This window comes from Podospora pseudocomata, chromosome 6, assembly GCF_035222375.1.
Source record: "Podospora pseudocomata strain CBS 415.72m chromosome 6, whole genome shotgun sequence".
NCBI lineage: Eukaryota > Fungi > Ascomycota > Sordariomycetes > Sordariales > Podosporaceae > Podospora > Podospora pseudocomata.
The window spans coordinates 380,763-404,072 of NC_085890.1; the positions used below are offsets into that span (position 1 = coordinate 380,763).

At 51.5% G+C, this 23,310-nt stretch overlaps 9 protein-coding genes and 1 non-coding gene across 10 annotated transcripts; 5 read left to right on the forward strand and 5 right to left on the reverse strand.

Annotated features, from left to right (window-relative positions):
- Window positions 1-1,991, forward strand: QC762_604030 (uncharacterized protein). Its single transcript, XM_062892097.1, has 2 exons — window positions 1-900; window positions 962-1,991. Exons 1-2 carry the CDS (start codon window positions 380-382, stop codon window positions 1,518-1,520), a joined length of 1,080 nt encoding a protein of 359 aa, XP_062740172.1. The 5' UTR covers window positions 1-379; the 3' UTR covers window positions 1,521-1,991.
- Window positions 1,553-4,088, reverse strand: ELC1 (elongin C). The gene is made up of 2 exons (XM_062892098.1): window positions 2,434-4,088; window positions 1,553-2,184 (listed from the first exon to the last, which is right to left on the reverse strand). The coding sequence occupies exons 1-2, from the start codon at window positions 2,586-2,588 to the stop codon at window positions 2,016-2,018; spliced, it is 324 nt and encodes a 107-aa protein (XP_062740173.1). The 5' UTR covers window positions 2,589-4,088; the 3' UTR covers window positions 1,553-2,015.
- Window positions 3,098-5,613, forward strand: rho4. Its single transcript, XM_062892099.1, has 3 exons — window positions 3,098-4,099; window positions 4,170-4,373; window positions 4,447-5,613. The coding sequence occupies exons 1-3, from the start codon at window positions 3,812-3,814 to the stop codon at window positions 4,849-4,851; spliced, it is 897 nt and encodes a 298-aa protein (XP_062740174.1). The 5' UTR covers window positions 3,098-3,811; the 3' UTR covers window positions 4,852-5,613.
- DAD1 (Dolichyl-diphosphooligosaccharide-protein glycosyltransferase subunit dad1) lies at window positions 5,137-6,452 on the reverse strand. The gene is made up of 2 exons (XM_062892100.1): window positions 6,108-6,452; window positions 5,137-6,037 (listed from the first exon to the last, which is right to left on the reverse strand). The coding sequence occupies exons 1-2, from the start codon at window positions 6,228-6,230 to the stop codon at window positions 5,774-5,776; spliced, it is 387 nt and encodes a 128-aa protein (XP_062740175.1). The 5' UTR covers window positions 6,231-6,452; the 3' UTR covers window positions 5,137-5,773.
- Window positions 6,453-6,939: 487 nt separating this feature from the next.
- Window positions 6,940-7,977, reverse strand: QC762_604065 (uncharacterized protein; the record flags this gene model as incomplete). The annotated part of the gene is made up of 2 exons (XM_062892101.1): window positions 6,940-7,752; window positions 7,861-7,977. 2 exons carry the CDS (start codon window positions 7,975-7,977, stop codon window positions 6,940-6,942), a joined length of 930 nt encoding a protein of 309 aa, XP_062740176.1.
- A 587-nt stretch (window positions 7,978-8,564) lies between these two features.
- Window positions 8,565-8,636, forward strand: QC762_0090270. Its single transcript has one exon. It is a non-coding gene; the product is annotated as a tRNA-Thr (tRNA).
- A 22-nt stretch (window positions 8,637-8,658) lies between these two features.
- On the reverse strand, window positions 8,659-8,802 carry QC762_604070 (uncharacterized protein; the record flags this gene model as incomplete). Its single annotated transcript, XM_062892102.1, has 1 exon — window positions 8,659-8,802. The coding sequence occupies one exon, from the start codon at window positions 8,800-8,802 to the stop codon at window positions 8,659-8,661; it is 144 nt and encodes a 47-aa protein (XP_062740177.1).
- Window positions 8,803-10,023: 1,221 nt separating this feature from the next.
- On the forward strand, window positions 10,024-14,251 carry QC762_604080 (uncharacterized protein). The gene is made up of 2 exons (XM_062892103.1): window positions 10,024-12,139; window positions 12,195-14,251. Exons 1-2 carry the CDS (start codon window positions 10,732-10,734, stop codon window positions 13,547-13,549), a joined length of 2,763 nt encoding a protein of 920 aa, XP_062740178.1. The 5' UTR covers window positions 10,024-10,731; the 3' UTR covers window positions 13,550-14,251.
- A 443-nt stretch (window positions 14,252-14,694) lies between these two features.
- Window positions 14,695-16,569, reverse strand: QC762_604090 (uncharacterized protein). Its single transcript, XM_062892104.1, has 6 exons — window positions 16,169-16,569; window positions 16,073-16,115; window positions 15,951-15,991; window positions 15,737-15,888; window positions 15,364-15,489; window positions 14,695-15,297 (listed from the first exon to the last, which is right to left on the reverse strand). The coding sequence occupies exons 1-6, from the start codon at window positions 16,230-16,232 to the stop codon at window positions 14,872-14,874; spliced, it is 852 nt and encodes a 283-aa protein (XP_062740179.1). The 5' UTR covers window positions 16,233-16,569; the 3' UTR covers window positions 14,695-14,871.
- Window positions 16,570-17,930: 1,361 nt separating this feature from the next.
- On the forward strand, window positions 17,931-20,670 carry SSA2 (Hsp70 chaperone; the record flags this gene model as incomplete). The annotated part of the gene is made up of 4 exons (XM_062892105.1): window positions 17,931-18,493; window positions 18,676-19,289; window positions 19,342-19,409; window positions 19,468-20,670. The coding sequence occupies exons 1-4, from the start codon at window positions 18,426-18,428 to the stop codon at window positions 20,668-20,670; spliced, it is 1,953 nt and encodes a 650-aa protein (XP_062740180.1). The 5' UTR covers window positions 17,931-18,425.
- Between the last annotated feature and the right edge of the window lie 2,640 nt (window positions 20,671-23,310).

Genomic DNA, 23,310 nt, shown 5'->3' on the forward strand with positions numbered 1-23,310 from the left:
TCGAGCGCCTCTCTGAACAGACCCATATCTCTCTCTACCTCGCTAGCACCAATACCTTCAAGGGATTCATTTTTGTAAACTCCTCCACCAAAATGCATCTTCCAAATGTCCCGAATAGGATAAATCCCGACCAAATGTCTTTACGAGGTTTCGTGTCACTCGCACTCAATTCCTGTTCCTGTCTTTGCGCCACCCTACATCACCCGCCAGTCGACACCGGCTTGACCCGGAGCTGAAAGTGGTCCCGAGAGGTAGAGTCATCATGGCTATATATTAGGTAAAACAAAGGTAGCTAGTTGTTTCTCTCTCCCAATCTCATCATTTGAAGCTTTGATAGCTAATCGTTTACATCAACACAGCAGCATTGTCAAGACCAAACATGTTCGATACCTTCACCTATCGCTTCCTCCACTTCCGTCGCCCAACCCTAACCCCCTCTTCCCTCCCTTCTCTCCCCCAGGGCATTGAGCGCTTCTTCGTTGACACGCCGGGGGGACAGATCGAAGTCCTCCACGGTAAACCCTCCAAACAGGCTCGCCATGGAGCTACCCCGCTATTCTTCGTCCACGGTGGGATGGGCGGTGCCTGGGTCTGGCTAGAGTACCTCTCCTTCTTTGCCTCGCGCGGCATCCCCTGCTATGCTGTCTCTATGCGCGGCCATGGCAGCAGCTGGCACCCTTCCTACCTCCGAATGGTCTACTTCACCACAAAACGCATGCTGGCCGACGACGTGGTGGCAGCCATCAAGTGGGTGCAGAAGCGGCATGACGGAAGGGAGGTGGTGTATATAGGCCACTCGAGCGGGGGCGGGCTGGGACAGTACATCCTCTCAGCACCAGAGTTTGACCACGTCAAAGTAAAAGGACTAGTACTCGCGGGAGCTGTACCCGGGTTTGGTTCGTAAGTTGTTTCCACGTTGCTATCATGCATGTCTTCCGTTATATACTAACAGCAGTACCAGCCTGGGAGTCTACATCAACTGGTGGCGTCTTGATCCCTGGTTCAGCTTCCGGATGATCTTCCATGGGTGGCACCCAAATTCGCCGCTCTCCCACCCTGTTCTGACACGCAGAGTCTTCTTCGGCGAGCAGCTTCCGGGTTCTTATCTGATGAAGTTCCAGCAACGAGCCAGCAGGTATGAGAGCTTCCTGTGGCCTTTGGGTATGATGAGCCGGTTCGTCAAACCCGAGAATCTGCTGCCTCGAATCACAAGCTTGGGGGCAAATAAAGGACAGGGAATCATGGTACTGGGCGGTGAGATTGACAAGATCATGACGATTCCGGTCATGGAGAAGCTTGCAAACACCTACCGGGAGAGCTATACCGGCCTCGCTGCCCAGAAGAAGATCGAGGGAGACGATAGAGACGGCGTCAAGAAGCTCCTTGGAGATGGGGGAAGGGACACTGTTGGTCAAGGGGTAAGATGCTGCTATGTACCCGGGGCCGCGCATCACCTCCAGAATGATGTTACTTGGGAGATTGGAGCTCAAAAGCTGCTGGCCTTCTATGAGCAGCTGTAATGGTGTTCACATGGTTTTTATAAAGAGCTAGGTCACCTCTCCTTATTTGTTCAGGTGGCGTTGGACTGATACCACGGGGTTATTCTCATCAAATGTGTTGTGTATTAAGGTGTATCAAGTAATTTGGAACGAAATGTCTCCTCGCTTTACAAAGCCCAACCCGGTGAAAAGCCAAAGCCAAGCAGATCGTTGAGGATATGTCGCTCTTCCATCGAATTTAGACGTATGACCCATGGGTGAAAAAGGATAAGACGATATGCTAAGATGGGTGTAGCCTCTGAATGACCACGAGACGCAATAGAACGCTGGAAAGGAGATGATAAAAAACAAGATGCCTTGCTTGTTTTCTGACTGGTGCTTATGGTTGTATGTCCTGTTGTACCAGTTACTGAGGTCAAGGGCACCTTGTTTGCAAATGCGCCAAAATCATAACCTCAACGCCGTGCTCAATGCAGTTCCGTTCCTGGATGCAGATCCGTAAAAAGCCGGTCACCCTCAAGAGATATCTCTCATCTGGGGCTTGGAATCCAATCCAAGGAAGTCGGCAGCCATCAGGAGCTCGAGGCAGATGTCCACAGGAATGTCCATATCTGGGACATCGGTCTGGTTGCGGTTCGCATAATGGTAGTGGAAGTACTCGACAACCTTTTCCAGAACAGGACCTCTTTGTTTGAGAGTTAGCACTTCCCCTTCTTTCGGGAAAAGAAGGAGACTTGTGTGTCCAGGCGGTGTGTGCGGTGTGTGGTAGCGTAGTGAACAATCAGATCAAGTGTAGAGTAGCCTCATGCAGTCCAGGATGGCTCCCGCAACGGCGAAAGTAGCCTGGTCCGTCGTTGATATAATAAAGCATGCAGTATCATCATGTGATATGGCCATGACTTGTGGAAACAGGGAAGAGAGAAGGAAAGCTTACCGAATCTCGCCAAACTCACAGCGACCAGTTTGCGCCTCTCTGAAAGGGCCCCTCAGCATGGCTCCTATGGTTTCACTAACCAGAGCAGCCTCCCGCAGGACGACAAACTCGAAGCCATCATATGAGATGAGCGTGATGTACTTGCTGTCGGACATTGTGTATGCCAAGCGAGTTAGCAGTGGGCTGCTGCGTGGAGGGAGGAGGTTGGAGAGCCGCAGCAGCGGCAGCGACGGTTCAAGAAAGAGATTTCTCGGTGGCACCGGACCCGACAAGAAAGAGGCGGCGCTGATAAAGGGTAGTGTATTATTATGCGTCGCAGCCAGGTGACACGGACCCGGGAAATATGGAAATAGGGAAAACAGAGAAATAGAGGTGGCTGGTTTCTGACGATGGTGAAGAGAGAATTTTCAAAGAGGAGGTGCAGAAAGAAAATGACTGCAATGTGGTTTGCTGGCGCCAAGCCGACGATAACCCGAGAACAGGCACTGTCCACCAGCCACGTTCACAACCAAGGCAGCTGAAAACCCCACTGGTCGGACGGTCTCGGCAGCTTGCAACCTGGCACCACTGTTGGTGGTGGTCCAGTAGATGTGCTGCGCTGTAATCATAGGGCTGGGGTGTGATGGGATGCCGTGCTGTGCCAGACAACCCAAGAGAAGCGGGAGAAAATTATGAGACAGTGAGAGTTTTCTCCAGATTCATTTCCCATCCCGTCCTCTTTTCCCACTCTTACACACCTCACCCACAGCGCTGCCGCCACAACTGCAAGTCATCATCAACATCCAACTTCCAGGTTGAAGAAGAAGCCTGTTTTTAGTGGTCCGTCACCGACAAGGCGCTGACCAGCATCTCCAGTGGGCCCCTTCAACCAATCTTGGCCCCGCGTTTGTGTCATTACCCGACCGCAAGGAACGGTTGCCCCGCCGACTGTTTACATCGACCTCTCCAAGCTGCACCTGCAGCTTGTTTCCCAGTTCCTGCAGCGACTGTCCAGCTTGCTTGTTGCTTGCTGACACCCTGCACTCACTGATCCCATCCCTTCTCCGAGTCGTCCCTGTTTTTCCCCCTCACCATCACCGTCACCATCGCGAAGAGCATCGTCAGACGAAATTTTACACCAGAGACGACCCCAATAACCAATTCTTTTACGAGCGCGGTATTTCCAGAGCAGCAGTAGCAGCAGCAGCTAGGTACAGCTACAGACAGCTTACGGGCGGGGTGGGGAACAAATTAATTTCGTCCTATAATACCTTGATACCTAGGTATTTTACCGACTCCTTGAATTGGGCGGATACCTCTTGTTGGCCTGTTTCCGCCGCTAGTCGTCTCCCATCCCAACTCAAACCCCCCCAAAACACAGTGCAACAGACGCAAACAAATGGCGTCGTCGTACCAACACCGCAACTCACACTACGCCCACGAGCGACATGACAGTAGCGCCTCGCGCAGACCAACATCCGAGAGACGAGACACGCGTGGCACCAGATCGAGCGACGGGACAGTGAGCACCTTCAACAGCATCTCGACATCATCGGGCAGAGAATCAGCAGCGACCGCAATGACAAACGAAGGCCCCGCCTACTCCAAGAAAATTGTTGTCGTTGGCGATGGTGGTTGCGGCAAGACTTGTCTTTTGATTAGTTACAGCCAGGGGTATTTTCCAGAGGTAATTTCGCCCCACGGGTGTCCTGTAGACCAGCCGCGCGCCGAATGCTAACAAGAGAACAAAACAAAAGAAATATGTCCCGACCGTCTTTGAGAACTACATCACCTACCCAACCCATCCCCCGACTGGTAAGACGGTAGAGCTCGCTCTGTGGGATACGGCCGGGCAGGAAGAATACGACCGCCTTCGGCCCCTGTCATATCCAGAAACCGATCTCATTTTTGTCTGCTTCGCCATTGACTGCCCAAATTCGCTAGAAAATGTCATGGACAAGGTCAGTCTTTTCTTTTCTTTTTTGGTTTGCAGTCTCGCCTTTTTTGGTGTCCAACTGACACATTACGAAATAGTGGTATCCAGAGGTCCTTCACTTTTGCCCTTACACCCCACTCATCCTTGTCGGTCTCAAGTCGGATCTCCGCTACAAAAAGACATGCATCGACATGCTGAAAACCCAAGGCCTGATCCCCGTCACTACCCAGCAGGGAGAGGCGGTTGCCGCCAAGATGGGCGCCCAGTACATGGAATGCAGCTCAAAAGAAATGACGGGCGTGGAGGAGATCTTTGAGAGGGCGATCCTTACGGTGGTGGCCAACGACAGGAAAACGCTCGAAGCCGAGGCCGTCAACGGAGGAGGCAGCGTCGGGGACTCGTCTAGCGGAAAGAAGAGGGGGAGGGGTGGGACTGTGAGCGGTCAAAATATCCCGGGAGTCGGGCTGGCGAAGAAGAGGAAGAGCAAATGTTTGATTATGTGATCGAACAAAATTTCAGGAGACAGAAGAGATGGGGCGTGGAGAGGGTTAATGATGACCTGACTAACTGCATGATCTGATGCGAACAACGACTTTTTGCGTTGAGGGTTGGTTTTCTTTTTCTCTTTTTCTTTTCTGTCTATTTTTCATTACTTCACCACCACCACCTTTTTCTTTTACTGTTGTGTTCATCCTTTTCTGCTCTTTTTTTTCTCTCATACAACTGACTCTGGCTAGCGCTGGCTGGTTGTCAGACATGGCATGGTAGGCAAAATAACGAGCAGGTGAACTGTCTATTTTTCTTGTGTGGCTGCTTGTTTTGTTATTTGAGATGGTTTGTTGGGGGTGGTGGAAGGTGAAGAGGGAGTTGGGGCAGAGGGCAGGGCAAAGGGACGACTTGGTGATGACGGTGCATGGGAGAGACGGACGGCTGGGTTAAGGAAGGGTAGGAAGGCAACAAGGATCAGGTGCCAGAGGCTACGGATAAAGCAAGGAAATTATCTGATGGAATATTCAAATTTTGCGGTCGACTGTTGTGTGCGTGTTGTTGGATTGATCGGAGTATTTTGAAAGAGAGAAACCTCACCTACCTCTCCTCGAAGCGTCCCCCCTTTCTCTTCTTTTAGTTTTTGATTAGAAGAGGTTGATTACAAAGATGGAGTGTGAGCTTTTCTTTTAGATACCCCGAAAGAGAGAAACGAGAGATGGATATTTGGGAATGTATAGCACAGGCATGGATTAGGGGGGGCAGAAGTAGAGGAGAGAAGAATCGATGTTTTTATGTGTTCACACCTTTGCCCTGACCCTGGTGTGCGTCGTCCATGGCTGGTATGTATTTTGCGAATAAAAAGGGGGTATCATTTAGAATGTCAATAACTCCGTCAAAACGCCAAGGCCTTTTCCCTACTGCCTGCCCATATTCGACTCATACCCTACTTTGCTCTTCCTCATATCTCGAATCCCCCTTATCTTCCACCCCCTCCATCTCATCACCTCCCTCTTCCTCTGCTTCGTCGTGCCCTTCGTCGTGCCCTTCTTGCCCATCGCCCTCCTCCTCCTCCTCCTTGGCCATCACATTCTCAAACGTGCTCCATAACGCTTCCACAGAGCTGAATTCATTTCCCACGGCGATGACGGCCTCGAGCGAGCGGTTCAGCTTGTTGATGTTGGCTAGGACGTGCTCGAAGCTCTGTTATCACAACAGTTAGGTTAGTTGCACTAAAATATTCATATTGGAGAACCAGAGAGAGAGAACGAACCATGGCAATCTCTGATATGAGCTCCTCCCTCTGGAGCTCAAAATATGTCTTTTCCCTTGTTCCCCCTTCTCCTGCTGCCGCTGTTGGTCCAGAGACAGAGTGGGAGCGTTGCCGTTGGGACATTTTGGGCTGGGCTTTTGCTTGGCTTGTAGGTGCTTGTTAAAGCTGGAGAGATCGCAGTGGGTGGTTCACAGTGAGGGGCAGCAAGGTCGTTTAATCGAAACAGCACTGAAATGTGATAGATAGCTTGGATAAAAGCAGCGAGGGTGTGTGTGACGCGACGGACGCGAATCGGGCTGCGGGGTTGATTGCGAGACAGTTGAGGCGATGCAACCCTAACCCGGAGATGGGGTAATGGGAGTGGTTGCTGGGGTGATTGAGCCGTTGTTGAACCCCCTTTTTTGTCAAAGGTGACACTTAACGGCCACAAAGCGTTGGCTGTTGCAAGAGAACAGATAGTATATCGCTGCCATTTTTACCAATGGTACCGGATGCATACCTTTAACTAGCTTCCAGAGCAATTTTTAACAAAACCGGGGTCAATGCCCCCTTCGCTGTTTGTTTCCACAGACCACCTAGTTCCTCACCCTTCATTGATCCATGTCTAATAACACCCCTCTTCGTACCTCTCTTTAGTTTATTTGAGCCCATCGTCGTCCCCTGCTTGCAACCCACCGTCCCCTGCTTGCAACCCGTTATCCCCTGTTTGCAACCCGTTATCCCCTGTTTGCAACCCTTGGTACCCTCCTTGATACCCTTGATACCCTCTGTTCCCTTCTTGATACCCATAGTTCTCTTCTTCGGACCAATCCACCCTCATGTTAGCCTGCTGTCACCAAAATGACGGGCAATTGTTCGCATATCGTGTCTTACCTCCTTGGCCAGGAATCCCATATGATGCTCCCATATATCCCGTCTCAAATGTCCCACTCGCGTGATTTGGCGCCGCCCTCTTTTTGGGATTTCCTACTCCGGCCGGATCTGCCCCATCAACAGGCTGGGCAGACTTAGGCAGGGCAGTGGGGGGTTTGGCGTTCGGAATGGGCATCATGGGCCGAAGCTCACTGCTGAAATATTCCAGAACACTCATTGCCGCAAGGTAAATGTGACGTTTATGAACACAGTGCCCGCAAACGCGGAGCAAGTCTTTCCATCTCTGGTCTCGACCTGGCTTATGCGGGCCATCTCCAACGAACACTCTCCAGACGTGTGCGCTTGTCTTCATGATGAGAAACCCCAAAAAATCGATTTTCTTTTCGAGCACCTTGATTTCGAAATCGTTGGGTCCAGAAGGGCTGAGATCCGGCCGGTACATACCTACCGAGTTCCCAGGTCCCACTGTCAAGACTTTGCGAGTGTTTATCAAGGAGTCGTCGCCGAGTTGCCGCAACCTCCACATTTCCCTTGCAAGTGTTAGCGTTTGAGCGAACAGCTCTTCGTCCTGGTATGACTCGTAGGCCTTTTCCAACTTGAGAAGTACGACCAGAAAGTACTCGAGGTTGTCGGTCTGCAGGCTCGCCATCCAACCGCGGTGTTTAAGGATTACATAGTTGTTGGTCTCCACCATGTCTTGGTGCATATAGAACAAAACCTGGGCGTCTTGGTAGTCAAATCGACCGACCTCAGGTGTTACCGGTAGAAGAGACTATCGAACAAATCGGGTGAGTGAATGTCAGTGGCGTTTGGACCTTTCGGTAACGAGATCATTTGGGGGTAGATCTAGGATTCAACACAGGAAGGACATTTCCGTTACCTGAAGCTCAAGACAGACCAAGTTCCAGCATTTTTCCAGTGTCATACCGGTCGAGAACTGCCTCCATTCCGACAGCGTGGCAAACGCGGGAATCCCGTGCACGTCGTTTGCGCTCATGGTGATGATGTGTATGTAATGTAGCTGCTAAGAAAATTGACTTGGCGCCGTGTGCAATTCTGGAGGAACGAATGACTGCAAAATAGCAATATCGACAAATGTTCTTTTTTTTTTTTTTTTTTTGGGGGGAAGGCTTGTAATATCTGCCAGAGTCGATGGGAAATCTGACACTCAAGCCTGGCCACTGACTACTTGGTTGACAACATTGCACCTTCTCAGAGCGATTTTGAGTTGCTTGACACAGCTGGAAGCTTCGAATATATGTCCTCCACACAGTCGCTTCCGTCACAAGATGTTTGTTCATGGTGAGTATCCACGCCAGCCAGAGTGGTGGCGCAACTCTCTGGGCAAGAGCTTCGATACGTGTGGTCGTGGCGGGATAGTTTGGTCAGGATTGAAGTTAAACAACTTGGCAGTATCTAGCCAGGGGGAAAGGGCGCACTGGCACCGGTACAAGAATTGTTTACGGCGTTGTTTGAGGAGTTGTTTTTGTGCAGGTATCTAGGTTGTGTTTTTGAGAAACCGAACTCTCTAACTCGTTTAAATATCCACTTTTGGAGATGACATCTCCATCAACCAAACACCAAGCCCGCATGGCTCAGTGGTAGAGCGCATCACTAGTAATGATGAGGTCGTCAGTTCGATTCTGGCTGTGGGCAACCAACATTTCCTTTTGCCCTTTCACTTGCTGTGTGAGCAACTCACCATTCCGCTGTCACCAGTTTCTTTTTGGCTGTCACCAGTTTCTTTTTGGCTGTCACCAGTTTCTTTTTGGCTTTCTTCCAGCCTTTCCTTGTCGATGTGCTGGCGAGGACGGATCACCATTGTGTGGCTTGCAATATCAAGCCTCGTTACCATCTCGGTGGCAGGCAACTCGGCAAGATGAAGACGTTGACAATGATGACAACTGGAAATGGCTACCCTAAAACACGTCAGTGGTTAGCCAAAACTCTCTTTGAAGCTAGGAAGTTCGACTCAAGATATATCATAGCATTTGGACAATCTACCTATGTCGACCTGGTCATCCCGTACAGGCTGGTGGAGGTGCCTCGACGAGCAATCGAGGCGGCAAGCGGCAAGAGCAGCACCAATGCTCTGTTAGTTGAAATTTTAAACAGTTGTTGCTACTTCCACATTTTACGACGTAGACTCGTTTCAGACAATGCAGTTTCGCGGTGCTTCCAGCTTTCGATTCCTCCACCAGCAGGCGTTGCCATCCCACGAAGCTTCTTGTATATGTATGATATGTCTCGGGTCAGAGGCACGGGAAGGTTGGCCTGTGAGCAGACCGGGCTGTGTGCGGTGGTTGTGTGGCGGCAGAGAGCCGTGGCCTCCAATATCGGCCGTAGCTATTTGTTGTCCTACAACATAGAAAGACCGCTAACGCACTTGTCAGGAGAAGGGCACTTGATAGGAATGACTGATGACGGAGTGACGACATTGCGACTGGGAGCAATGCTGATCATAATTCCACTAGCCTTCGTAAAGGGATATATCCGCTTCACTCCACATCGGTGTGTACGAGGCGGTTTGTTTCTTGGACTGTGATGTTCTCTGGCACTGTGTAGCATGACGTCGATCTGGACAAAGGGTCTGCTTCCACATCCCACACTGCCTGCGCCGCGGTATACATAAGGTATCTATAGCTATGTGCATCCGGCAGGAATATGATGAACTTGGTTGGCCGAGGGGTCGTCCGAAGTCGAGAAGTCGAGAAGTCTCTCTTTTACTGTCCGGCAGCGTTACAGCTTGGCGGATGACGGAATCACGCTGTGACGAGACGATCTGGCTTCTCGATCTCGGTGTTGGTGATCGGGGGACGATGGCATCCCGTGGGTCCTTGGATGGAGAGTGTGGGGTTTTCTTGTGAGGCAAAGATGGATTTTCTTCGACAATTGCATCTCGATTTTTCTCGTCGGCACAGTGAGAATAAATTTAGGTCAAAAATCCATCCAATGGCCAATTGGCTGGGACCACAGGCGGCCTGCAGGCACAGGGATGCTGCCAAGATGAAACGGGGTGGAAGGCGTTACAGCACCGTGGGTCGCATCCTTGGCCTTCCCTCAGTGGCTGATGCCCTGCATTTCCCCCTGCGCTAGCTCTGCACTTCCCGCTGTGTTTCGTCAGTTCCGGGTCCATCACTGCGCGTGTTCACCACAGCCCACCAACGCCATGTCGTCTTGAGACGCAGGCGAACCAAGCACTTCCATTGACATTTGATGCACCCAGGAAGGTCCAATTGGCAGCGGGGGGAGGACCCTTCTTTTGTGCCCTGGTCTTGGCGTGTTTTCTGTTGGAACAATTTTCTCCCAGCAGCGGACTTGATTTCAACAACCTCGATCCCATCCTATCCTCCACTCACTCATCTCTCCTCCTACGTTAGGCTCGCTCGTCACTCATTTACTCGCTCATGCCCTCCTCCCGCCCGTCCCTAGGCAGATATCAACCTGGATGTGGAATTCCAGCCGCTCGCTCTTCTCCTAATACCTTCGTTTGATGTTGTTTGTTGTCTTAAGAATATCCACCAGTTGATGTCATCGGTGGACTGCTTTATGCATTCCTATCCCCTCACGGCAATCCCGACAATACCATTCCCATTCGCGTCTCTTTGTCCCCTGGAACCATTGCGGGTTCGGGATCGGCTTCGTTGTGTCGTACTAACACCTCAACACAACCCCACATTCCTCACGACCCAACCCTCGCTGTCCATCACACAGGTCCAAGTCTGCCACGGCTTGGAATTCTGACTGCAACATGTCATTAAGGTCACCGCTCTCCCCACGGCAGCAGGGCTTTGCGCCTCTATCAAACCAACCCAGTGCTTCAGATATGCAGGACATACCACTCCGCCAAATTCGCAGCAACGCGAGCTCGACGACGGGCGCACGCAGAGCCGACATGGAGCCCATCAGCGAGAAGAATGTGCTCTTCAACGAGGCCGTGGGCACTCCGGCCGGTAGACGACGAATCAAGAAGGACCTCATGCGCACGGGATCGAGCAACCTCAGCGAAGAGGCCTCTCTCAATGCAATGGGTCGGTTCTATAACAAGATCGTCAGCTTCTCTGTCGTCACGCGCTACCTCGTCTACATCGTTCCTGTCGCCATAATCCTCGCCATCCCCCTCTTAATCATTCCGTTCACTGGCAATACCTCTACCGAACTCGAGGGTCAGAACTTGCTTTGGTTCTTCATCTGGCTTGAGATAGCATGGCTGAGCATCTGGGTGGCAAAGCTGGTTGCCCATGTCATCCCAGTCGTCTTTATGTTCTTCTGTGGAGTGATCAGCTCGGGCACCAGGAAATACGCTACCGTTTTGCGCGCTCTTGAAATCCCGCTTTCGCTCTTCTTATGGGGATTGGCTTCGTGGCTCACCTTCAAGTTTATGCTTTCGGACAGAAACAACGGGGTCAAGTGGACAGACATTGTTCAGAGGATCTTGCTGTCACTGTTCCTTGCTTCGGCCGTCCTTCTTGCAGAGAAGGCCATTGTTCAGCTCATCAGTATCTCTTACCACCAGAGGTCGTTCGCCAACCGCATCAAGGACTCCAAGCGCGAAATCTACATCCTCGGCCTCATGTATGAGGCTTCACGCACGCTCTTCCCCATGTACTGTCAAGAGTTTGCCGACGAGGACTATATCATTAATGATAGTATCGATGTTATCCTCACCGGTGGCAGGCCGAATGGGAAAGGCGTTGCTGCTGCGCCCATGAAGCTCGTTGGAGAAGTCGGGCGATTTGGCGACAAGATCACGTCTGTCTTTGGAAATATTGCCTCCGAAATCACCGGAAAGCAAGTCTTCAACCCCAACTCAGCACACTCCATCGTCGTCGAGGCTCTCGAGAAGGTCCGAAGCTCCGAGGCCATGGCTCGCCGCATCTGGATGTCGTTTGTGGTGGAAGGAAAGGACTCGTTGTCCATGGACGACATTGTCGAGGTTATGGGACCTGCTCATCAAGAGGAAGCCGAGGAATGCTTCCACGCTATTGACGCCGATGAGAATGGTGACATCAGCCTCGACGAAATGGTTCGGAAGGTTGTCGAGATCGGTAAGGAAAGAAAGGCAATCGCCAACAGCATGAAGGATATCAGCCAAGCATTGACGGTGTTCGATAAGGTCCTGCTCTTCGTTGTTCTGATCATTGTGATTATCATCTTCTGTAAGTACTTGGTGGAACTGATACGCTTGGTGGCTGGTGCTAACTGCAGATGTAGTGGCTGTCTTCCAAAGCAGCTTCATTGCCACTCTCACCACCGCTGGGACCACGCTGCTGTCTCTGTCGTTTGTCTTCGCTGTCACAACACAGGAATTCTTGGGTTCCTGCATTTTTCTCTTCGTCAAGCACCCTTACGACGTCGGCGACCGTGTCGACATCCAGGGACCTGAGAAGCAGCAGCTCATTGTCGAGAAGATCTCGCTGCTCTACACCGTCTTCACCCGTATCGACAAGATGCAAGTCGTCCAGGTGCCCAACATCGCCCTCAACAATCTATGGGTTGAGAACGTCACCAGAAGCAAGGCCATGAAGGAAGTGATTGATGTCAATGTCTCATTTGACACATCATTCGAGGACATTGAACTGCTGCGTGCCGAGATGGAGAAGTTTGTGCGCTCGCCCGAGAACAGCCGCGATTTCCAGCCTGATATCGGCATCGGCGTTGGTGGTATTGGTGACCTTGACAAGTTGACGCTTAAGGTTGCGATCAAACACAAGTCCAACTGGCACAACGACACCGTCCGCGCTACCCGTCGCTCCAAGTTTATGTGCGCTCTCACTTTGGCGCTCAAGAAGGTACCAATCTATGCTCCTGGCGGCGGTGGTGAGGCTCTGGGTGGTCCCAAGAACCCAGCATACAGCGTCGCTGTGACGGACGAGTATGCCATCTCTGCTCGTGCCCAGGCCGATAAGGAGAAGGAAGCGAAGAGAATGGATTACGCGGATCCAGAGAAGCAGGCCGAGAATGCTAGTGAGCAAAAGGCAGCCGACCATTTCAACACGACTAATCCCGCTGTGGACGCTCTTGATGACTGGGGCTACGAAGAGACCCTTAGTGGCCGGGACGCTTCTACCATCCGCCCTAGCACCTCTAACGGACCTAGTTCACGATCCGAGTTCCTTCTTGGTAACCGCGAATCTCAGCGTGGTCGTCGCAGGGCGGGCGAGACAGTGCCCATGACTCTCGGCGACGCCAGCGCGCCTGGGGTCCAGCTCACCAGGGCCCCTACAACAAGTACCCGTGGTGGCCCCTCCTTTGACGTGGAGAGACAAGCGGGCGTAGATGCTCCTGCCGGCTCTCCATACACCACCTGGACCGCCTACAACTCTCAGACTGGACAACAGCAAGGCGTTTCTCAGCCATATTCCCCTCCGCAACAATCCGCGAATCTGACCGTTCAAGCACCACCACGCCCCGGGCAAAGTCCAGCTGGTGCTAGACCAAGAGGTGCCAGCGTCAGCAACCGCCCCCAGGCTCCGACAGGTGATGGAAGGCCCCTTAGCGGAGGACAATCCAGCGGTGGACCTCCTCCCCCTCCAAGTGCGCCTGGTCCGTCGTCAGCTAGATACTAGGTGGGGCTGCCGGGGACACCTGTGGTGTATCCTGTAGGCACGACTACCACCACGATTCACGAGGAAACAAGTAGTCAAAAGGAGAACGACCAAAGCACCAGCAAGGCGGACACTAGCAGTAATGACAACGGGACCACCACACAGTAAATATCAGAAAGTAGGGATTGGTTGATAAAAAACAAGTCTTGGGACAGTCGGCAGGGTCGGGGTTCAGTAAAGCAACGGTGACGGCGTTTTTTCTTTGGGTGGTTGTAATGATGGATGAGTATGAGACGGGACACGCCGAACATATTACTCGCTTCAGCCAAAAAAAAAATATTTTTTCGGTTGTTCAGCAACAATTCTTTTTTCTTCTCTGGGGAAGGTTGGGGGAAATAAAAAAGGGTGAGCCAGAGCGGCAATACCCCGCCAATATATGCATGCATGCACGGCATTGGGTTTGCATTTTCTCTTTTTTTGTCATCACTCGCATACATAGATGTACATTGCATTCTGGCCTGACCGCAAGGATTGGAGTGTGTAGAGGTTAGAGGACACAGTCGTTTTTCTATGGTTTGTAGTACTTTGGTAGTAGAGATTGCTTACTATGTATGGTCAAGGTGAATAGATATTTTGAAGAGCGTGTGAGGTGTTGTTTGAAGTGTGAAGGTGAATAATGTTGAAGAAGCTGGGGGTAGAGTTAGTCGTCAGGGCCTGTCACGTCTCTGGCAGCATGATTTGATGTGATACCTGTTGTGCACTATGTCTAGCTCTCTCGTGACGCCTTGGAAATAGGAGATGGGAGGGGTATAACAGTTTTACAGATGCCACCAACTCTTCTCCCGACCGATGAGAACACTTGACAAGTAAACTATGACCTGGGTTCAGTCCCTGTTAAATATTTTTCAGGTCTTCTGATACCTTTTGGGCCCGTTAACGATCTTGACTATCTTTTTAAGCCTCTTTGCTTTTAAAAACTTGTTTGAGGCGTATCAATAGTTTTTCAAGCCTTACTAGTTGTCATTTCATGCCCATGGATCGTCTTTGAAGGCCTACTCGATATCCTTCATGGCCTACTCAGCATTTCAAGAGGAGTCGCTTACATAGTCAACATGCGCCGACTCTAATTTAGAGTGTTTATCATTGGTAACAACGTGCGGTGCATACCGTCTTTCAAAGATTAGAAGAGCACTCTGGGAAGACCGTAGAGGGCCCCCACGAACATGAGAGAGATGTTGGAATGGTACACCGGCCATTTCTGACAACTGGCTACCTGTCCGGGATGAGCATCATTCAAGGCACGAATCTGTCAGTCTATAGCTAACAGCTGAGTATGCACTTCTTCAACAGACATGCTCCACCTCCTGCTTCTTCCCATCACCATCCCCCAGCTCCGTTTTCAGCACCCGCCCAAACTGCTCCATTAACACCTCGAAGCAGATCTTGGTGATGGCAGGGTCATATCTTCCCTTGCTGAGCTCATCCCGGATAAACGCGTGCTGCGCCCAGGCGAACTCATGGAAGCTAAAGACTACCCCGGCCTCGCGAAGCTTTTGGCGAATGAGATCACGACCGGCATCGGGAACGTGGGTGTCTTTGATGCCAAAGATCATGGAGACCTCACCGGTAATACGGGAGAGGAGGTCGAGTGTGTGGTTGGAGTCCGGAGGGGCAGTGGAGGAGGTATTGGCGCCGGAGTTGGGGCCTAAGGTACGGGCGTGGACATCGGTGGCGAAGTAGCATACTGTGGAAGAGATCTTGGGTTGAAGCTGGAGGCGGAAGAGGGTTGTGTTAGAAGACAGTAGTTGAGGGGGTGGTGAGGGGCGGTATCGTACAGCTGCCCGGAGAGCCAGATGCCCTCCCAAGCACATGCCTGTTGCGCCTAGACGGCCAGTGCATGTTGGGAGTGACAAGAGGTAGGAGACAGTCTGGGTGACGTCTTCATCGTAGGATTCAAGGGTCTGTTTGATACATTACTGGTGAGCGTCATTATTTCAAGACTTTGATGGTGGTGCTGGCTACACCCAAAGCCCCAGCCAGTTGGGCTCCAATACGACATGGACACCCTGTCAACCCGCGCACCCTGAAGCTACTCCAATGAATGACACCATCAGAGCTTCAGCTGGGAGCTTTGGCCTCCCAGCAGAGGCTTGAGCTTTAGTCGAAGCTATGACAGGGAGTATCCATGCAGAAGAGCAAATCACCGACCTTTGTGATCTTCCACTCGTTCCCTTGATCCGTTCCGGGGACGTCATAGGCAAGAGGCTCAGGGCCAGTAAAGTCGTGGTAGCTGCTGGGAGCAGCAATGATGTAGCCCTGGCCAGCGATTTGTCTGGCGAAGCGAACAACAGGGCCGGTGACTGTGACGACGTCAACTTCGTTGGGCTTCTTTATGGAGAGCATGAGGGATGGTGTTACTGACCCTGATAGATCTCACTGAAGAGAACAACTCCTGGGAAGCGACTACACGTTGATAACTTGGTAAGACCATGATACAAGAGACCCCCTATTGCGAGGGCGAGGTAAAGGTGGGTTCGGGCTCACGCATTTGGGTATCCAGGAATGGTAGGATGAAATAGAAATATTCCTTCCACCTCAATTAGTTAACTGCTATAATATTAGCTGTAAGAGCTCACCAACTCATCGATGTTGTCTTGCCATTGGCAGTTGTTTGCACGTCGGCATGGCTCTCTTTGATCAACATGTTGACGTTGTTGAAGGGTCGGTAACTTAGGATTCAGAAGCAGCTCTACGTTCTGCACAGTAGCAAGTTCGATTTTAGAAGAGATCTTCTTTTTGTTGACAAGGTGGTGGTTTGAAACCGTCAAAGCTCTCTCACGCTCAGTCTGAACCTCAAAGCTCCCCCGCCAGTTTGATTACTGCTGTAGTGAGGGGCAGAGGGGTAGCTCCTTATCAGCTTATCGGACCATGACATAATCATCTCGAAAATGAGAAAAAGGTATCGACATCAGCCAACTGTCAGACTGAAAAGGTAGACAGTTAGTCATACGGCAATTGTTAGACGAGGCAGATACCCGGCCTGTTGGCAATTGTGTATTCAACGCCGCATTAGGCGCCAGGGCAGAATGGAGAAGTGGGAGAAAAAGGGGTGGCAAGTTAATGGGGTGGATTGCATGACTGTTAGCAGGAAACCTCAAAGTAGGCGGGGACGGTGACGACGGCATGTTGACGGTGCCACCGAGGTAGGCCTCAGCGGTCTCACGCATCTTGGTGAGGACCATGGAGAAGATCTCCTCAGGGGTGAAGACCTTGGTCTCGCTTGTTGAATGCTCAGTGACAAGCAAGTCTTTTCTGACCTTCAATGCCCCTCTTCTCTGGGAGACGAATTCCTCCTATATTTTCAATGGGCAAAGAAGAGTGATGGTCTCCAGTGAGGTATCGTACTAACAGTCGTTCCAAATCTGATGTGTCTGGCTCATGGGTCTTATTACTATCTGACCGCCATCCATTCTGCCCAACTGACGAACGGAATTTCCCCTTCAGAATAGCTGCTATCATTTCTATCGAGCCGTGTATCAAGCTGACTTGAAGCTGGAATGCAAAGGGAGATAGCTCCATCTCGTCATTGTGAGTCCACTGGGACGGACAGATGACGGAAGAGAGAACCGAGCTTCATCTGACAGTCAGTGGTCTGATATTCCGATGCCATTGTCCCGCTGGCCTTATAAAGCCCCAATGTCGGTACAGATGGTGATAACAAAAAGGAAAAGGTTTGTGTCGTCGAAGCTACAAGAAAGCAGGTGGTCTCTGCCGTTGCCTTCGTGATATTCTGATGGAGTTTCGTTGCTGATATTTTTTGGTGGTTGCATGTTTTGCCTCGTCAGCTTGGACATCCCACTTAGAGGTTCGAGATGTGTGTACCTTATGTACTGTACCTTGCTTGAGAGCTTGGCAGTGCCCAAGATCGGGAACACCTTGAGAGTAGTATTGTGCATCTGTCTGTTATGACTGGCGGTCAGCAACATGGCCGAATGGAATGATGCAAAGCATCGCGATCGCACTGAGACTGTTGCTATGTATGTTGGGCATTTCTCAGTCCAACCATGCGGCAGGTGTAAAGGTGACTGCGGTTCTATGGCCTGTGGTGATGCATTAATGGTATGAGCAGTCTATTAGGAAAAACAGCTTCCATCGACCTCGGGACAATTCAAGCAGTTTTCTGGAACCTCTCAGAGAATGTTGATCACACAGCAGAGTTTGACATGAGGCGAAATCTAGTGCTTGGCATGTAGCTGTGGCATTGGTGTGTTGGATGCGTCAGTTCCCCATTACGCAAAACCTCAGCTTGAGGGTGTACAGACGGTCAAAGCCCACTGTTTGTTCATCCATGGAGCTACTCCGCAGTTTCTTTCCTGGAGAAGACAGTTCCAGGTGTGTCTATGGGGTAAACAGCCAGGGGCCGGCATGTGGCATGGAAAAGCAGCGAAGAAAGAGATCTGGGAATAGCCAAACCTCCCGTCGGGCAGGCAGCCGATGGAACTGAGCATCGAGCACGGCGAGGCTGGGTTTGGCACTCAACGGGCTCTCAAAGGAGGCGCTGGGTTGTTCCATGAAGCGTGTGGGCGTTTCTAGTCCAATCGATTGAGCTCCTTTCGTGCAGCTCCTGGAACCCCACTTGGGCCTTCTGGCGATTTCCACAGGGTTCCGTGAGCTTCGTCTGCAAAGTGACGCGGGGCTTTTAAACCTGCCTTTTGTGCCCCTCCTCCTCCTGCTCTTTCCCATTCTTCATCACACAAACTCAAAAAACTCTACTTCTCTTCCTACGCTGTTTTTCTTCCCACCAGATTTCGGGAATACTACGACGAATCTACTACTCCTCAATACCCCACACCCATACCAAAACCCGTTGTAGAAAGCAAATCACACAGCAGTCAAGATGGCTCCCGCTGTCGGTATCGACTTGGGTACGACGTACTCTTGCGTCGGTGTCTTCCGTGAGGATCGGTAGGTTCTTGCCCTCCCTTCATCGACATCGTCGAGTCGCTGTTTGCAGTCGCTCTGTTCGGTCGTGGCCAGGCTGAGAGGGGTGTTCTTCGACTTCCCTGCCAGCCTCGCCGTCGATCGATTGGACGGTTGCACGGCATCAGCCTTGTTAGTCCCGACAGCCTGCTAACCACCCCTCACAGGTGCGAAATCATTGCCAACGACCAGGGTAACAGAACCACTCCCTCTTTCGTTGCCTTTACCGATACCGAGCGTCTTATTGGAGATGCCGCCAAGAACCAGGTCGCCATGAACCCCATCAACACAGTCTTCGACGCCAAGCGTCTCATTGGTCGCAAGTTCACCGACGCTGAGGTCCAGGCCGACATGAAGCACTTCCCCTTCAAGATCATTGAGCGTGGCGGCAAGCCCGTCATCCAGGTCGAGTTCAAGGGCGAGACCAAGGTCTTCACCCCTGAGGAGATCTCCTCCATGGTCCTCACCAAGATGCGTGAGACCGCTGAGGCCTACCTCGGTGGCACCGTCAACAATGCCGTCGTCACCGTCCCCGCCTACTTCAACGACTCTCAGCGTCAGGCTACCAAGGACGCCGGTCTCATTGCTGGCCTCAACGTCCTTCGTATCATCAACGAGCCCACTGCCGCTGCCATTGCCTATGGTCTTGACAAGAAGATTGAGGGCGAGCGCAACGTCCTCATCTTCGACTTGGGCGGTGGTACCTTCGATGTCTCTCTCCTCACCATTGAGGAGGGTATCTTTGAGGTCAAGTCCACTGCTGGTGACACCCATTTGGGAGGTAAGTCGCATCCTCTTGAGTCAACAACATGCATATACTAACTAAGAATTAGGTGAGGACTTCGACAACAGACTTGTAAATCATTTCTGCTCTGAGTTCAAGCGCAAGCACAAGAAGTACGTGAAGCCCGTTTTTGATTTGGTGATGTTTTCATTTTGCTGACTTTTTCTTTTTAAGGGATCTTTCCGGCAACCCCCGTGCCCTGCGCCGTCTCCGCACGGCCTGCGAGCGTGCCAAGCGTACCCTCTCCTCCAGCGCACAGACCTCCATTGAGATCGACTCTCTCTACGAGGGTATCGATTTCTACACCTCCATCACCCGTGCCCGCTTCGAGGAGTTGTGCCAGGATCTTTTCCGCTCTACCCTCCAGCCCGTCGACCGCGTCCTTACCGATGCCAAGATCGACAAGTCCCAGGTCCACGAGATCGTCCTCGTCGGTGGCTCCACCCGTATTCCCCGCATCCAGAAGCTTATCACCGACTACTTCAATGGCAAAGAGCCCAACAAGTCCATCAACCCCGATGAGGCTGTTGCCTATGGTGCCGCCGTCCAGGCCGCCATTCTCTCCGGTGACACTTCCTCCAAGTCCACCAACGAGATCTTGCTTCTCGATGTTGCCCCTCTGTCCCTCGGTATCGAGACCGCTGGTGGTATGATGACCAAGCTCATTCCCCGCAACACCACCATTCCCACCAAGAAGTCTGAGGTCTTCTCTACCTTCTCCGACAACCAGCCTGGTGTGCTTATCCAGGTCTACGAGGGTGAGCGCCAGCGCACCAAGGACAACAACTTGCTCGGCAAGTTCGAGCTTACTGGAATTCCCCCCGCTCCCCGTGGTATTCCCCAGATTGAGGTTACCTTCGATCTTGATGCCAACGGAATCATGAACGTCTCTGCCCTTGAGAAGGGCACTGGCAAGACCAACCAGATTGTCATCACCAACGACAAGGGTCGTCTCTCCAAGGAGGACATTGAGCGCATGCTTGCTGAGGCCGAGAAGTTCAAGGAGGAGGATGAGGCTGAGGGCGCCCGTGTTGCTGCCAAGAACGGCCTTGAGTCGTATGCCTACTCCCTGCGCAACACTCTGTCCGACCCCAAGGTCGATGAGAAGCTTGACGCCTCCGACAAGGAGACTCTCAAGACCGAGATTGACAAGATCGTCGCTTGGCTCGATGAGTCTCAGCAGGCTACCAAGGAGGAGTACGAGGATCGCCAGAAGGAGTTGGAGGGTGTTGCCAACCCCATCATGATGAAGTTCTACGGTGCTGGCGGTGCTCCCCCTGGTGGCATGCCCGGCGGTGCTCCTGGCGGTTTCCCCGGTGGTGCCGGTGGCCCTGGTGCCACCCACGATGACGGCCCCACCGTCGAGGAGGTCGACTAAATCAGTTGATCACTTCATGGAAGGATTTCGGAGTTTCTGCTTTTTTCTCATGCGCTAGATTGGAGCCGCGTCACTGGGATGTGGTCTGGTTCGGGTTAACACCTAGATCTGGTTTGCTTTTCCATCATGATCATGATAAACGGGGGAAAAGTTTTAGGAGGCTGCATGGCTTGTATTTTAATGATTCCCACATTTCCTTGTAATGAACAAAGGAATATTTCGTTGTTATGTCTTAGTTCCCCATTGTGAATGCTTTGTGATATGTCTTGCAATTCAGTGCCATCAAGGCAAGCCCAACGAGCATTTACCGGTGATATGAGGGCTTCGAACATCCTTCATATGCCTCGAGATGTTTTGAGGTGTAAAACCAAAGTAAACAGGCCTGTTGAGATAGTTGAGAAGCCTCTTATGTTAATTCAAAGGCCTGCCACCATGGTTAGGGGGCTTGCTGTCTAAATGCGCCTTTCTACAACCTCAAATGGCATACGATATATATTTTTTCGACAATTAAAGATAGTGCGCAGGCCTCTAATGTATTTTCAGAGACATGTAGACTATCATTAAAGGCCATCAAGATATTTTAAAGGGTATATAAGACACATTTCAAGGTATGTAGACTATCTTTTCAGGTATCCGGATTTTCTTTTAAGACCTGTGTATAATACTTCAAGGCATCTTGACTATCTTCAAAGGCTTTCATCTTACATTTAAAGGTATCTACACTATCATTTAAGGTATTTAGACTATCTTCAAAGGCGTAACGTGATCCACCATCGAGCGGGACACCCCATCGACCGGGACACTTTTCCAGACCACAACCACAACAAACTCTAAAATCCCATAAAACACTAATCAAATCAATTGCAGCTACTCAGCATCACTTGAAGCATCTGTTTCCCCAGCCTCTGGGCATGTCCTTGCATTGTGGCCAGTCTTGCGGCAGATGCCACAGTGCCGCGAACCCATCCGACGCCTCTTTGACGACCCTTCATTTCCGCTTTCGACGCGTCCTTCCGCTTCAACTACGCCCTTCTCTGCCATTATATCCCTAGCCTGGCTTCCATTAATGGCCCCTCCATCTTGGAGACGCGTCCGTTTGGCCCTCCGGCGCTTGGAAAGTGCTTCGTTGGCCTCCTGAAGTGTCCGTACCTCGGCTTGTAAAAGGGTCACCTGATGGGAAAATACCTGCATTCCTTTCGAAAGCTGATCAACAGCAGCTAAAATCGGAGTCGGAGAGCTCGACTGATGTCTTGCAATCCGAACTTTAATAAGGGTAGACTGCGAGAGGGCTTCGTTGGTAGTCTTGGGCGTCTTAAAGAACCAAGGTGTTGGTGGCCCATCAGGGGTCCCAGGGGGGGTTGGTGTCCGCAACTTGACATCTAGCTTCGAAAGGACGGCCTGCGGGTCGTAGGGGATAAGTCCAGACCCCGAAAACCCCCGAGAACGTTTTCTTGGGTGAAAGTCCGGCTGAAGGCGGCTTTGAACGCAAGGAAGAACTCGGGCTTCGTGATATGCGTGATCCGGGCTTTGATGAAGTGCTCGATTTCAGCACCGTACATCTTCTTTAGGACGCTATAACAACCCACATCGAGAGGCTGGGTAAGATGCGAGGAATGGGAAGGCAGACAAATGGTGACAATGTTATTCTCCTTGCAATAGTCCTCGAATTCGGCGTTAACATGGCTCTCATGGCCGTCGAGCACCAGCATCCGATATACACCCCTCCGACGGTGTTTAGTGTGCTCATCAAAATGCTGCAGCCATTCCAGAGCAGTCTTATTATCTGTCCATCCGTTGGTTGTTGTTGCGACGGCCCAGTCGTCAGGTATCTGATGTTCGGAGTACCAGCTGGCGAGGTGGAAACGGCCCTTCACCACCAAGAAAGGCGGCACCACATACCCGTCGCCAGCAATAGTGCAAATCGCTGTCGCCCATTCTCGATTGCCCGGCTGAATAGCCTTTGGTTTGCCGACCCGATCGGGCGCGTGACCACCATCCCTGGCCGTATCATGCCCATCATAAAGCCCGTCTCGTCGAAGTTGTAGAAGTCGCAGTCGAGGATGCCGTATTTCGCACGCATGTTGGCAACCAGTCGGAACCATGGCTCGATAATTGCAGGATCTTCACAGAGGCCTCTTTGATAGTCATAGACGCGATTAAAACGCGTCTTTAACTCTGGACGTCGGGTAACGAAGCGGTCTGGCCAGTTCTTTCCGACCTGTCGCGCACCGCGTTTCCGAAGCAGGAGATTGGCCATATCACCCACGTCGACAATCCGGGGCGAAAACCCTCGCGAATCTCGGTCGAGTACATATTGAACAATCACCTCCTCTTCTATCGTAGTCAAATTCGAACGTGCGTTGTAACTGTCGAACTTCGCAACTCGGCCCTTCATTCTCGCAGCAATTGTGGACTTGGGCACGTTGTATATTTCTGCGGCGCGTCGGATGCTCAAGCGCGGTGTTGATCGAATCGCATTGATCACTAAAAGGACTCGATTTTCTGGCAAGCTGTCGGACATTGTTGTGATAGAGAAAACGCGAATTGAAGTTGGGTGGTTATAGTGGGAGAAAAAGTGTCCCGGTCGATGGGGTGTCCCGCTCGATGGTGGATCACGTTATAAACTATCTGTTAAGGCCT

Coding starts and splice junctions, on each gene's coding strand:
- QC762_604080 (XM_062892103.1), top strand. CDS start 10,732: ATGTCATTAAGGTCACCGCTCTCCCCACGGCAGCAGGGCTTTGCGCCT. Junction 12,140..12,194: donor CATTGTGATTATCATCTTCT/GTAAGTACTTGG, acceptor CTGCAGATGTAG/TGGCTGTCTTCCAAAGCAGC.
- DAD1 (XM_062892100.1), bottom strand. CDS start 6,230: ATGTCCCAACGGCAACGCTCCCACTCTGTCTCTGGACCAACAGCGGCA. Junction 6,038..6,107: donor TCATATCAGAGATTGCCATG/GTTCGTTCTCTC, acceptor TTGTGATAACAG/AGCTTCGAGCACGTCCTAGC.
- QC762_604090 (XM_062892104.1), bottom strand. CDS start 16,232: ATGTTGATCAAAGAGAGCCATGCCGACGTGCAAACAACTGCCAATGGC. Junction 15,992..16,072: donor ATTCCTGGATACCCAAATGC/GTGAGCCCGAAC, acceptor ATCAACGTGTAG/TCGCTTCCCAGGAGTTGTTC. Junction 15,889..15,950: donor CTTCAGTGAGATCTATCAGG/GTCAGTAACACC, acceptor ACGTCGTCACAG/TCACCGGCCCTGTTGTTCGC.
- QC762_604030 (XM_062892097.1), top strand. CDS start 380: ATGTTCGATACCTTCACCTATCGCTTCCTCCACTTCCGTCGCCCAACC. Junction 901..961: donor GCTGTACCCGGGTTTGGTTC/GTAAGTTGTTTC, acceptor CAGCAGTACCAG/CCTGGGAGTCTACATCAACT.
- ELC1 (XM_062892098.1), bottom strand. CDS start 2,588: ATGTCCGACAGCAAGTACATCACGCTCATCTCATATGATGGCTTCGAG. Junction 2,185..2,433: donor TGTGAGTTTGGCGAGATTCG/GTAAGCTTTCCT, acceptor TCTCAAACAAAG/AGGTCCTGTTCTGGAAAAGG.
- rho4 (XM_062892099.1), top strand. CDS start 3,812: ATGGCGTCGTCGTACCAACACCGCAACTCACACTACGCCCACGAGCGA. Junction 4,100..4,169: donor GCCAGGGGTATTTTCCAGAG/GTAATTTCGCCC, acceptor ACAAAACAAAAG/AAATATGTCCCGACCGTCTT. Junction 4,374..4,446: donor TAGAAAATGTCATGGACAAG/GTCAGTCTTTTC, acceptor ATTACGAAATAG/TGGTATCCAGAGGTCCTTCA.